Source organism: Ambystoma mexicanum, chromosome 4p (genome assembly GCF_040938575.1).
Source record: "Ambystoma mexicanum isolate Mex_15411 chromosome 4p, UKY_AmexF1_1, whole genome shotgun sequence".
Classification (NCBI taxonomy): Eukaryota; Metazoa; Chordata; class Amphibia; order Caudata; family Ambystomatidae; genus Ambystoma; species Ambystoma mexicanum.
Window position 1 is genome coordinate 109,652,825 of NC_090927.1, and position 13,738 is coordinate 109,666,562.

A 13,738-nucleotide genomic window follows, 5' to 3' on the forward strand; every position below is an offset into this window, starting at 1 on the left:
CGGCGCCCCTCCTCAGTCCCCTTTTCTGCGTTGACTGGCCCGGGCTGATTTCACCAGCCCCTCTGGGTTTGGCTTCGGCCATGTAATACCATGCGCTCTTCCCCATATAGACTCTTTTCTTTTTCTTCTAGATACTTAGTCCTCCAACGCCACGCTCCTCCCTGGCGCATGTCGACTTAGACGGGCTTCAGCAGGTGCCCAGCCTGTGAGGGGCTCTTCCCCCACACCCTTTGCCTTCACTGCCTTGGCCCTGACCACGGCTAGGAAGGTTGCTCAGCGTGCGACTCCTTGACACCTCATCACTGTAAAACAGGCTAGCTAGGTGGAGAGAGCTCTTGCAGACATCACCGCCTAAGCACCTAAAGGGCTTTGTCAAACCTTGTTCAAGGCCTAAGGTAAGGCTTCTATTCACCATTGCGCCCCGCAAGGGGCGACTCCTTTCTGAAGAAGCACCTGACCGGGAGGGGCCTGTCGGGCTCTGGTACCAGCACACGTACCGAGGCTAGTCCAGCTACTGGCCTTGTGGCCGAGGGGTCTCCGGATCCTCCCAGTATCATTGCTGAGAGACCGCAAGGTTTTTGTACCGGGTTTACTCCCGAGCGGCAATGTTTCAGTACAGGCGCCCAAGGGGGTGCCTTCACGCAGCACTACCGGCAGGTCTGCCAAGGGCTCTATGCCTTCAGGCCTCGGCCTGAGGTGCGGGATAAGCCTTACGATCCAACACAAAGTGTCTTGGATGGGGCTGGTTCCAGCGAGCCAGGCACGACGACTTCGGCATGTGGCGCACAGCTCCACAAAATGGCCACTCGTCCGATGCCTCTTCTAACAGAGCAGGCAGAGGAACGTGTCACAAGGTGGCACTGTGGTCAACCAGGTATGTGGCCTACTGCATATCCATCAGCAGCACCAGACAGAGTGCACCCTGGCACCAGCAGCCCGTGGCCACTCCATAAATATCTCCTGTCACCTCCAGCCTCCCAAGACAGGTTCTTCGAAAGGTTTCTGGCGCTGATGCAAATCCTCAAATGGGATATAACCTTCTATCGGGGACATGCTCCCTCAGGTCACCCCACTGGTACCTTTTAGTCATTCCTCCAATTGCTCCTGTTCCTCAGGTTCCTGTGCTTCCTTTGCCGGCCCCCGCTCCGTCCCCTTTCCACCGGCAATTCAGACAGTTCCACAGGCTCCGGTTCCCACACCACAGCCCACGGCACCCAGCACCCCTCCACCAGTTCTGGATCCTCCAAGCACTCAGGCGGTCACAGACGAGGAGGAGGACCCCTGACACACCATCGTCAGTGAAGGCCTTCCATGAACGCCTTGCGGCCCTGGCAGAATACCTCGGCCTGCCTCAGCCCGAGGTGGAGCAGCCCGAGGAGGTGGGGGGGGAGGATCCAGGCAGAAGTCCTCACGCTAAGGCCCCCCCCCCTCCAATACGGGGATCCTGATGCAGAATAACGTTGTTGCGCTGGCCTAGGCAGAGAGACTCAAGCCGCCCTCTGCCCAACCTGTCAATCGGCTCTTCAACGCCAAATATCAGTAGCTAGAGGGGGATACACTTTTGCTTTCGTCTCATCCTCGGCCGCACTCCTCTGTGATCGCTGCAGCATCACTCTATTGTAAGCCTCAGTCGTCGTCTGCCACCTCGTCCTTAGCGGTGCTAGGCAAGGAGAAGATCTTGGAGGCGTACGGGAAAAAACTGTACCCCCAACGCCTGTCTGCACCTGCATCAAGCCAAAGCTAATGCTATGCTGGTAGCTGCTAACCAAAGGCTCTGGTGGGAAATTGTGGACTACCTCCTGGAACTCCCGCCCCAAAGCCAGGCTCGCTTCAAAGCCGGAGTAGAAGCCAGGCTGGTAGCGTCCGACATCATGGAGTCCCCTGTGGCCCATATCGCTACCTCTGGCCGGACTATCTGCATCGCCACGAACATGAGAAGGATGGCTCCGGGCTACGAAGTTCAACCTGGGCATCCAGGAACCCATATTGGACCTTTCCTTTGAGGCTAGTGACCTCTTTCACTCCTCCACGGATGAAGAATTGGATAAAAAGAACAGCTCACAAAGTCTTTATCTATACTTAAGGCGGCCACGGCCAAGGTGTACACCCAGTCCAACCCATGCTCCGACAAGGGGGCGGGTGCCTGGAGGGGTCTGAGGCTTCCAGGAATGGAGATCCAGGCAACCGGACCGTTCCCAGAGTCGGCATTGGAAGGAAACAACAAAAGGGGGAGGGGTGGCAAGGGGTTTTCCAATTCCCAACTCGCCTCCTCTGGGTCCATGCATCTCCGGTGGGGGGCAGGCTTGCCTCACGTGCAATTTTGGTGCCCACATTTTTCGGACCCCTGGATCCTATCTGTAGTCTCCACGGGGTACCGCCTAGCAGTCCCTCCCTCTCCTCCTCTCCCACAGATTGGGACAGCAACTCTGTTGGAGGAAGTCCGGTCGCTCGTCTAGAGCCAGGCAGTGGAAGAAGTCCCAGCCTCCCAGAGAGGATTGGGCTTCTTTTCCATGCTTTTCGCCATACAGAAGAACCACCAGGCTGTCCTGAGAGTTGTGTTGGGCCTTTCCACCCTCAACCTATCCTTATCGCTACAAAAATTCAAGATGATCACGCCAGCTCTCATTGCGGGGACACTGAAAAGGGGGGGGGGACTGGATGTGCTCCCTGGGTCCCAATTTGGCAGCCTCATCGGTCTTTTCTGCGCTTCAGGATCATGGGCTGCCATTTCCAGTACAAGGTTCTACCCTTCGGCCTCAACTCAGCCCCAAGGGTATATACCAGACTGATGAATGCGGTGGCGGCTCTCCTCTGGGCCCAGTGCTACCACATCTACCCATACCTCGATGACTGGCTCGTCTGGGCCTCATCTCTGGAGGCGGTTCTTCACTCCTCCTCTGCTCTTATGAACGCACTCCACAACCTGGGGTTTGCTATCAATCCCAAGAAGTCTCAGCTGCAACCCACGCAGAAGTTGACCTTCCTGGTCCTCATCTGGGACTCCGCCTTCGGAGGGTGTTTCCCCCAGAGGACAAGATCACGGCCATCAAGAGAGCTACTACTCACTTCCTCTCCAGGACTGTGACTTCGGCCTTGTGGTACCAACTCCTACTGGGCATTATGGCGGCGGTCCTTCTGGCCGTTCCCCACACAAGACTCTTGATGAGGATGCTGGAGCTGCACTTCACAGCTTCCAGGAATCAGGAGAGGGGCTCACAATTGGAGCCTGTGGACATTAGGGGTGTCACGGTATTAGTTTTATGACGGTCAGATAACCTTCTTGCCAAATGATGGTATATCATGGTTATCGCGGTATAGCAGGTGGAGTTAACCAATCTTAACAAATATTTTCTAAAAAGGTCATAAATTGTCAGATTTATCATCACAAACAAAACCAGGCACCCAGGGCCAGAATTGGGCTTTTCAGCATACTTTCCACTGAAATGCCACCCCTTGCTTCCACCAACAGGGGGGGGGGGGGGGGTGGGGCGGGGGGGGGGGGCGGCCGGGGGGGGGGGGGGAGGGAGGAGGAGGAGGAGGAGGAGGAGGAGGAGGAGGAGGAGGAGGAGGAGGAACTGAATAGCTTTTCTTAATTGGTCATTTAGGCTTTTAGCTCCCCCACTGGCTAATGGTGAAGATGAACATGTTGCCATCTTTATAACCTGCATGCCACAGATCAATGGAGGCTGATGGTAGTATACGCTTGTGTGCATACACACGCATGCTCTTTATGTTACAGCCTTCAGTTTACTTGAGGGCCAGAAGGTGTTCAGTAATCACGGACATCTTACCCTTTGGTATGGCAGCAGGGAATGCCCACAGATGAGTGAATTTCGCAGTGTGACTTATTACATGTAAATTCAATGATGGAACCACAGAAATCCCCCATTGTCATATGTTTAGCAAACATTATCCATTATAAATATATAAACCCCAAAGCCGCCAACCCTTTTCCTTCTTGGCACTGTATTTATTCTTCCTATTGCTAACATACTGATTGTGTCAAGCACGTGTGGTTTATGGAATGGCATTAAAAACTGCTCCAACTGATGCTGCTTGGCAGATGGCACATCCAACAGTGCAAGACCAAGACTGCGCAGCACTTGCTTACTGCAGCCTTTCCAAATCAGATTGAAAAGCACACTTAACGGTATAAATGGTATACCGGTATAAACAATGTGACGGTTATTATTGTTCAATTAAGTGGTTCACAGTATCTTTAAAGTTATACCGTTACATCCCTAGTGGACATTCCCACGTCTCTCCACCCAGACCTACTGCAGTGGTCCGCAGACTTTAACCTACGGCGGGGGAAAACCCTTCCGGCAGCCTCTCCCTCAGGTCACTGTCACGAAGGACTCCTTCCTCCCTCGAGGGCTTGGGAGCCACTCTGGACAACCACAGCATCCATGTAGTCTGGATCCGGCAGGAACAGGAGTCCCACATTAACTGGCTCGAGTTGAAGACCAAATGGCTGGCCCGCAAAGCCTTCCTCCCTCTCCCTGAGGGCAAGACAGTACTTATCCAGACAGGCAACTCTACTACCATGTTACTATGTGAACAAGTAGGGTGGTACCAGATCCCCTCCACTTTGCAACCTTGCAACGAGCATGTGGGAGTGGGCCCTGGAGAACAACATCTACCTCATGGCGGTCCACCTCCCAGGGGAAGTCAACCTTGAGGCGGGCAGACTGGGGGCGGACAATTACAAGTGGCAATTGAACAACCTGGTACTGGAGGAATTCTTCTGCAGATTGGGGCACCCCCAGGAGGATCGTTTACCTCCCACGTCAACAAGAAATGTCAGCAGTTTGCCTCCTGGCAAGGGCAGGGCCCTGGCTCCCTGGGCGAGGCCTTCCAGCTACAGTGGAACTATGAGCGCATATGCCTTCCCGCCCACCCCCTGGTCCACAGGGTGATCTGCAGTATAAAGCAATCGTGTCACCTCCGCATCATTTTGAGAACTCCCTGGTGGCCAGCGAGACCATGGTTCTCAGAGTTGCTCAACCTATCGGACAGGCCTCCCATTCACCTGCCGCTGGGCCCAGCTCCGCTCCTGCACCTCACAAGCTAGCCCTTGCAGCGTGGTTCCTGAACAGATCACTTTGAAACACCTGAACCTATTGCAGGTTAACCTGGAGCTCATACAGGGTGCCACGAGCAAAGCTACCAGGAGCCAGTACAAGAGCAAATGGTCTAAATTCTGTCATTGGGCCAGCTCTAAGATCAACCATCTCAAGTGCTCTTTGGATGATGTCTTCTCCTTTTCGGCACACCTGGCACACTCCATGCAAGTCGACACATGCCACTTACCTGGCAGCCATATGTGCCTACAGGAATTCAGAGAAAGATCTATTTTCCTCTGCTAACCCGATGGTTAAGCAGCAGCTGGCAGGCCTCCAAAGACTACCCACCCATAAAAAGGCCTCACCGAGCCTGGGACCTCAACGTGGTATTGGGCGCATTAGCCCACAAACCATTTGAGCCGATGGCGTCCACTGACATCAAGTGGGTAACCCTAATGACAGATCTGCTCGTGGGCCTCACCTCAGTTCACCAGGTTAGCGAGATCCAGGCCCTTGTGGCCTCTGAACCCTACACCACTTTTCACAAGGACATGATGGTTCTCCGGACGCACCCTGCTTTCCTACCGAAGGTCTCATCCACCTTAAACCGATTGTTCTTCCTAATTTCTTTTGATTCCCAAGGATGAACCTCGGTGTTGCATTGCCTTGATGCTGGACGTGCTCTGAAGTATTACCTGGACAGGACCAAGGATTTCAGCAAGTCGAATGCCCTTTTCGTCACTTTCGAGGTGCAAGGCCAGGGTATCGGGCTTCCAAGGCCGCCTCCTCTAGGTGGATGGTCGCAGCTATCATGGAGACCTTCTGAGGGGCAGCACAAGCCAGTTCCGGCTGATTTGCATGCTCATGCTATCGGGGCCAAGTGCACAGCCATTGCGTTCCAACACCATGTTCCGTGGCAGGTCATCAGTGGGGCGGCCACCTGGGCCACCCCCTCTGCTTTTTTGTAAGCATTACTGTCTGGACGTCGCCTCTGGTCAGATGCGGCTTTCGGTCAGGTGGTTTTGAGAAACGGTTTGCTTAAGGAGGGGTCTCCGCTACACCCAAGGGCTACACTCAGTTGTAATAGCCCATACAGTATGGAGGAAAGGGGATGGGACGTAAGAGTAATTAATAGTTACTCACCATAGTGACTAACCTAGTCCCCTTTCCTCCCTACATCCCACCATCCTACCCCCTAATTATACTGGTGTCATTAGGCAATGTTGCATATTGTCGACGCGTCAATGGGGACTGAGGAGTAGTGCTGGTGGGCAGAGTTAGGCGAGCGCATGCTCCCCCGGCCGCGCCCCGCGTGCCTCTAAATTTAAAAGGGAAGGTTTTTCTGGTGAAAAAGGTTTAGTCTCCCGTGCCGCCCCTATACAGTATGGAGGAAAGGGGACTATAGACTAAGAGTACGTTAGTCACTATGGTGAGTAACTAGTAATTTCTCATTTTTGTGGATAAGCAAGTGCGCTTTGAAAGAATGTATTTAACAGGTAGGTGACTTCTGAAAGGATCTCACTCTGAACTGTACCTTCTCTTCATTGTAAATTGGACGGGCTTTTCTTATGTTTCTCTGATTTTACCTTTTTGTTCCTCCTTTAGGTGACGGACCTATACGAGCCCAGCCTAGCCCGTCGGTGCACCCCAAAGATGAAGCTCAGAAGCGGTCCTAACATTGTAAGCATACTAGACTGGGGGAGGGAGATTTTGGGGGGGGGAGATTTGGGGAGGGAGATGAAAGAGCATAACTATGTGGGTTGAGTGATAGATTTGTTTCAACCCTGTTCTCCCCCCCCCCCTTTTTTTGCATCGTGATGCTCATTCACACGTCCGCTGTCATGAACTCATTGTCTGTCAGAGAGCTGGAAAAATATACTAGTGTATTTTCTGTGTAGTGTGTTGGGCACTGTGTGAGGGGTCAGAAATGTGAGGCGGACAAGTCGTTTTTTCACAAATAGCCATATTATTAAATTATAAGCGTGGAATAAAGGCCTCACTTTCCCTAACCTAACAAGGACTTCTCTGCCTGTCCAACTAAAACTAAAGGAAAACACACTAAAGAATCTGCCCCTCACACCTATACAACAAATCATATAGGTATTGTATGGCTGGTTAAACTCAATAACATGACAATAATATTCAAACATAAACTGTTAGCATGTATCCTTGTAACCAGGGTCGGATCCCCTTGCCCAGCATTAATTCAGGATTTTCCAAACCAGTTCATATCAAGAAAGTTCCTTTTAATAGTAGAGTTCTATTCCAAATACAGCACAAAGTGCTTTTCACTCCAAGTCTTTCACTTCGCACTTTAACTGTCTTATTGCTCAACACACTCTTCAAAATGCTTGCCAAAATACTACAGTTCTTGATTGACAAACCAGTAGACCTTGTCTTCGCAATTCGGCTGTTTGAAAAAGAATGTTTCTTCTTTGCAAAATACAATTATTTCCACATCTTCTTCAAAAATAGTTTTGTGAGGATGGTTTCTCCACTTTTCGTGATATTTTAGTAGCCTTGCCACTACAACCTTCTACCACTTTCTAGTACTTAAATTGCCTTCTTCCTGGTCCACTAACCTACCAGGACTAACCACTAATAGCCCCTTTCCTGGCATACTCACCTGCCAGGATAGAACTCCTAGCACTGCCACAAGTAAACGGCTGTAAGCTTTCAACACCGCAATCCTTAATGTGGAAAAAGTACAAACCCAAAAGCTGTTTCATGAATAGAGCTCAACACATTGGCTATGCTTCTCACTTGGATTCATTTGCCTCTGGCAATGCAGATGATATTCCTTTCCCCTATGATATTGGTTAGAAGGAGGGCTTCTATTCTGCCATACTTTATTTTCCTTAATTGCCCTTCTTTGGCAATACCGGTTTTCCTTAGTTACCCTTCTTACTCTTTCTAAACCATATTCTTTTTTGGCTTTGGCAAAAGGTGGTTACAATGTTTCTCAACTTGATTTCTCTTTAAATAAGGGTTATGCCCACTTTGACAATGTTGGATACAATTTTCCTCAATTATGTCTTTAACAGATTATCCTTAATTGGTTTCCATTCAATAGGTTGGTATTCAAAACCCTTAGTGAGAATTGGTGTTCTCTTTTGGAGCGCCACAAAGTTTCCTGACTGAGGCAAACTCACTGGCCTTTTCGTGCGCATCCAATAGACCCACTGCTCCTTTTCCCTTCGTCAAACTTGCAAAAGGCGACGGCTCCGAAACAAATTTCCCTCGCTCGCGCCTCCTATAGCTTGAGCTTTCTCTGCTCCTACTGCACTCCAGTGAACGCCAAATACTGGGGTCGCATGCAGCAGCACAACATCTATACAGTTTCCTGCTGTGCATACTCTGCATTCCACATGACTACCGACTTCTTCCACAACACGGGGCGTGAGGGGGGGGGTCCTGCTTCCAATCTAGTGGCGGCCCTGTCTCGTTCCAACTGCCTAAGCTGCATGAGCAGCTTCTTCCACAGCTTCCTTCTAATGGCCCGCACCGGGGGGGGGGGGTGGGTGTTTGGGGGGTTTGAATGTTTAAAAGTCTAGCTCAGTGTGGGTCTTAGAACAACTAGACTGCACTCTATAGTTCCGCACCTGAGACCTTCTTACTTGTCTCTGTACCTAGAGCATTATGGGGCTTTAAGTCCCTAATGTTCTTCCGTTTTACACTATTTAATTCCCTCTGACTTGATGATTCATAAAATGTATCTTCAGGAGAATGTTTTAAAGGAATTAATAGGTGGTTCTTGATTTTATAATTCAAACCTAAGGTGGTGGAATTGGAACTATTAGAAGTGGTGGTGTTGGTTTCCTTATCCATACATGTATCATGCTGCATGTAGCCGGTGAAATAGCATTGAGTAGAGCGCTCGCTTTGACATATGTGCAGAGCCTGCTGACACAGGTTCGAATCCCAGCAAAGCCAAAACTCAGCCTTTCATCCTTCTGAGGTCGATAAATGAGCACCACACACTGTGGGTAATAATAAGCAGCGGTCAGATGCCTGAGGGTTTGTAGCGCTATATAAATGCTAAATTATTATTCTCACTCTTACCATAGGGTTTTTCAGAACTGACAACTTGAATAAGAGGGAAGGGAAGCCTTACTATGATAAGCTGTTTGGTATTAGAGAAACCTCACCCTCAGAGGATGAATACTGCGTCCCTCCTAATGGAGTCATCCCATTCCCTTGGGGGTTTCTCCTCCCAGGTGATCCACGCGACTAATACCAACCCCAGGGTTAGGATCAGGTTGCGGCTGCCTTTCCCAGGCCACCTGGAAGGGGGTTTTAGGCAGGGATTCTGTGAGGACTCCTCAGTATTTATCACAAATGTTTTGACAAGCCAGGGATCAATGTCGCACTATTGTAGCACTTGTGTATCCAACAAAATAGTTCAATGCTGTGATTTTCCATCTTTGTATTGTTTATCACATTGTTTTTCTTTGTTGACCGACATTATAGACACACACAATGTTTCGGCTGGTAGGCTCTTCGGGTGCTTGCATGTTGCCTGGTCATTAAACCTTTGTCTCTGAAATGTCAAACGGAGTGAGGGCCAGTGCAGTTCTGTTCATTTGCACTAGAAGACCCAAACTCTTGTCTGCAATGAGCTGTCAGATTTACTGTTTAATTGTTTGGCATTTTACACGTAGCTTTTCAGTCTTTCTCAGAGTATTCAAGTGATCTCATGTAATGACCTCAGTAATTTAGATGACCCCCCCTGGATAGAGCACCTACCTGGAATTGATAGTGAAAGGCTGACAATTGGGCAAGAAAAAAACTGCTTTTGCATGGAATCTAGCTTGAAGGACTCCAGCTGTGTCCCCTTGCCACTTTCATTCAAGAACATTGGTGGACCAGTAGAGTACGCTTGTCTGGCCTATTACCCCTACAGCTAGTTTTGAGATAGCATCTCGTTATTAGCTTAAACCACAGTGATTTTTCCTGAGGAAATGTTAGCATTGTGGGCGCCTTTTGTCTGGGGCTAGGTTAGATCTGCCTTCCTCTGGTACATTGCCTGTCTCATGCGAGCAGCTAACCTGGTTTGCTATTGGGAGGGTGGTGCGCTCCTTTTATATACAACCAATTTTTCCTTTTTCTTTTTTAACTGGATGATCCACCACCCACCTTGCCTCGGTTATCTCTTCCGAGCTCATCTGTTTTGGCTCTTACCAACACTTTCTGTTGGAAAATCTCAAGTTTACAGCAATTCAGCTTTTCTCAGAGTTGCCTTTTTTGTCTGTTTTCCCCCCAGACTCCTTTAGCCTTCCAGTCCTAATTCTGCACTTGATCACTGACCTGTGTTAAGTGTTGTCCCACATGTTCACAATTGTGGCAGTAAGTGTAAGCAAGCAAGGGCAGAAAATATGTTCTGCTTCTGAAAGGCCGAGGGAATGGGTGCAGTAGAACAAGGGGCAGTGTAAAGACTTTTACAGATAAGTCAAAGGTCTGGGGAAGGGAGGATTTGGTGCCTGGCAAGAGTGAGCTTGTTAAAAGCGGAGGTATTTGTGAAAGATAGCGACACCATACAAGGTCCACAATCCAATGAACCGTTGTGTATTGGGGGTGCAGCGGGCTGTGAAAATGATGGGAGACCTAGTTTCTGAAGGTTAGTAAAATGCAAGCTATCCACACCGCAGTAGCCTAGCAGGGAGCCAATATGTATGGCGGGATGATAATATAGCATAGTGACCAGTATAGCAGGTTATTCTGACAGGACTGGTCATTGTGACTTCATTAAGAGTGTTTTGTATGGTTCAAGTGTACACTTATCCAGGAGGTTCAGGTTCAAGGCATCCTGCTATAAAGGTCTTGGAGAGCAGAACAGTGGGTTTCATACTGTACAGCCTGGTAAAGGGGAGGTCATGGGAGAGAAGATGCAAGACCTTCAAATTATTTCATACTTTGAGATTCATAATGGGTAATCGCCTTGGTGCCTGGAAAGTACATGGTCAAGATTGCTCTTCTGAGGAGATGCCAGGAAAATAATCTTTGTAGCAATGGCGCCAACTCGCCAGAATATCTTCATCCGCAACAATTCCACGGGAGGCGCACCACAAGGGACACCAGTAGTAGGCAAATTAGGGATGGGTAATGCGCACGATTTCTGTCACGAACTGGAGGCTATTATGCCAAGAATGAGTCGGAAAAGAAAAAAACGAAATCAAATTTTTATTATCGACATTAAAAACTATGCAAACAGAAACCAATTATTTATACACATTTTAACATAAAAACACTTTAGATCCACACACATGATGATAACAATTACATACAATGCAGAAGTGCCCAACCACCGCTAGAGGAGATCAACACAGTGGTAATGCAAAATGATATGACTGAGATTACATTAATCTGTTCCCGCTGTATGTTCAGTTCTAGCCAATTGGGGTTGTTGAATTATGAATGTATATTTCTGACCTCAGCCAACATGTTCATGTCCCTGATGCCTAAACTGCAAGACATTTCTCTGGGGTGCACCCATTATCTGGACCTCCAAACCCTCTGATGCACAATGTTCTATAAGAGGGCTACAGATTGAACGTGAAATAAAAATGCAAAGATGATGTTCGGTGTGGTCTAGTCAAAAGATGACGCAACCCAGGGTTTTGGCTGCTCGAACTTTAACTCAAGCGTCCGCCATTAATCAACGATCTGTGGAGCCCATCACACTCACAGAAATGTATTGAGCTTAAATGCTCACTAGATGCCGCTTGTCTCTTAATTGAGACACACCCCATGTGTCTATTTCAGGGACACATATTCGGTTTCATGTACATCACTAATTAATATTGGATCAGTCTCGCTAAGCGTGGCAAGGGTATGGCCTAGCGTCCACTACCCCAAAGAGGGTGATCAACCACACAAGCTGTAATGCGCCAAAGAGTGGACCAAAGAACACCCAGCGTGCTATACACACTCAAAACAGACGGCCAACTGTTGAGCTAGGGGTGCTCCGAACACTGGTCCAAAAGCACGAATAGTATCCCCAACAATTCAAAAAGGAGTGCAGTGCACCTCTTGCCAGAAAAAACACAATGTATTCGTACATCACAGACCGGAAAAGGAACTGAACAAAGCCAACTTCAGCACACCCCTTGCAGGCTGAACATTTTATAGCCACACACCCAACCTTAGAATATTGCAGAAGAAATGTAACAAACATCCTAACATTATCATTGGCTGGGCGTGACCAATCCCCTAAGCAACCCTATACATTGTTCAAAAGCTATTGGCAGTTAACATCTCGTCAAAACCTGATCTCATCCCCCTGCTTAGTCAGCCCAAAAAATTCACCAATACTATCTTGGGAAAACAGTTCGATAGAGGGCTTCATTTTAATTGGACCATTCCACCTCAGGCAATTACGGCCGCAATGTCCCACTGAGATGGACCAATGAGCAACAAACCAACATGGCACAAACCTAATCTATTCATTTCCCATTCCCACCTTCTGCAACTGCTCACTATGTAACTCCCCATCTGTTGCCAGTCCTGGTACACCTTTTTCTAGTAACCTCCCTGCAATGACTGCTGAGCTTTGCTTATGAATCATAATTTCGGCTAATTTCTCCATATTCAGCCCATTTCACATTGTGGCTGCCTGGGAACTACCCCTACACATCACTGCGACCTTCACAAACATTATGTATTCTTTCCCTATCTGACGAAGCATTTGCTGTCTGGCACCAAGCATTTGTCCCTTGAGAAATGCTTCCCTTGCAGTAAGAAGCTGGCAACTATCTTACACCCCTCCCCATCTCACACCGCTCTGAGCCTGTTTGCAGGACAGGACCACATTCAATCAAAGACTCAACTAACTATGGCCTAATACACTATTATAGCAGCGGAATACCTCTGAAGCCTACTCAAAATGGCAACACTCTTGCTCATAGCACCCCTACAGGCATAAGACACAATGCAGTGCCATGTGCTTCACATTAGGTGTTCTAAAAACTTCAAAAAATAAAAGCTGCACATGCCTCTCATGCGTGAAAATATAACGTGGTGTGCGTGCATGTTGCATCAGATGGTAAGTGTTATTGTATATGCTATGCATCTTCTGTCCAGCTGCAATGTAACCCACACAATGTGTATGCTACACAATGTGCTGTGTGTTTTCTATGGAGTGATGCATGCGTGAATGGGGTTCCAGGCACCATATATTCTCCAGCATGGGGTCTGGCATGGATTCACATGCTCATGAATATTCCCCGTCGTCAGGCCGGAAATCCTCGGTATAGAAAAAAATCAGTATCAGTTTTGTTTCTGATCTGTCTTTCTTAGTAGTAACCAATCACTGGTCTCTGGGTCATACTGCCCCCAGCCAATGACTGCCCTCTCCCTAAGCCCCGCCTCTGGCAGCCATCCTCAGATTTTTAACGCACGTTCAAGTGTTGGGAGTCCTCGTGCTGTAGCTCTCGAGCTTTTGCTGCGTTTTCGCGCTTTTTCAGGAGATTTTTCTCATTTTTCGGTTAAATAGAGCCTCAAGCTCCACCGTTTCTACATCCGATCAACTGGGATCCGTTTCAGAGTTTTCTGCGCCCCTCAAGGGTGAAGATTTCGTCGAGTTACGCTTTTGGAGGATTCCAGAAGTCCGAGGCCTACCCCAGACATGGCCCAGGAGAAAGGAAGCTCGACGCCCTGGAAGCTGTTCAGGACCT

The 13,738-nt window shown here is 48.8% G+C and overlaps 1 protein-coding gene across 3 annotated transcripts in view; it reads left to right on the forward strand.

The window, feature by feature from the left end:
- The window catches only part of DNAJC5G (DnaJ heat shock protein family (Hsp40) member C5 gamma), a 410,708-nt gene that overhangs the window by 351,687 nt on the left and 45,283 nt on the right, over positions 1-13,738 (forward strand). For all 3 annotated transcript variants that reach the window (XM_069605490.1, XM_069605489.1, XM_069605491.1), the window contains exon 5: positions 6,672-6,746. In XM_069605490.1, the coding sequence (XP_069461591.1) occupies positions 6,672-6,742 (71 nt within the window). In that variant the 3' untranslated portion in view covers positions 6,743-6,746. The remainder of the gene's footprint in view (positions 1-6,671; positions 6,747-13,738) is intronic.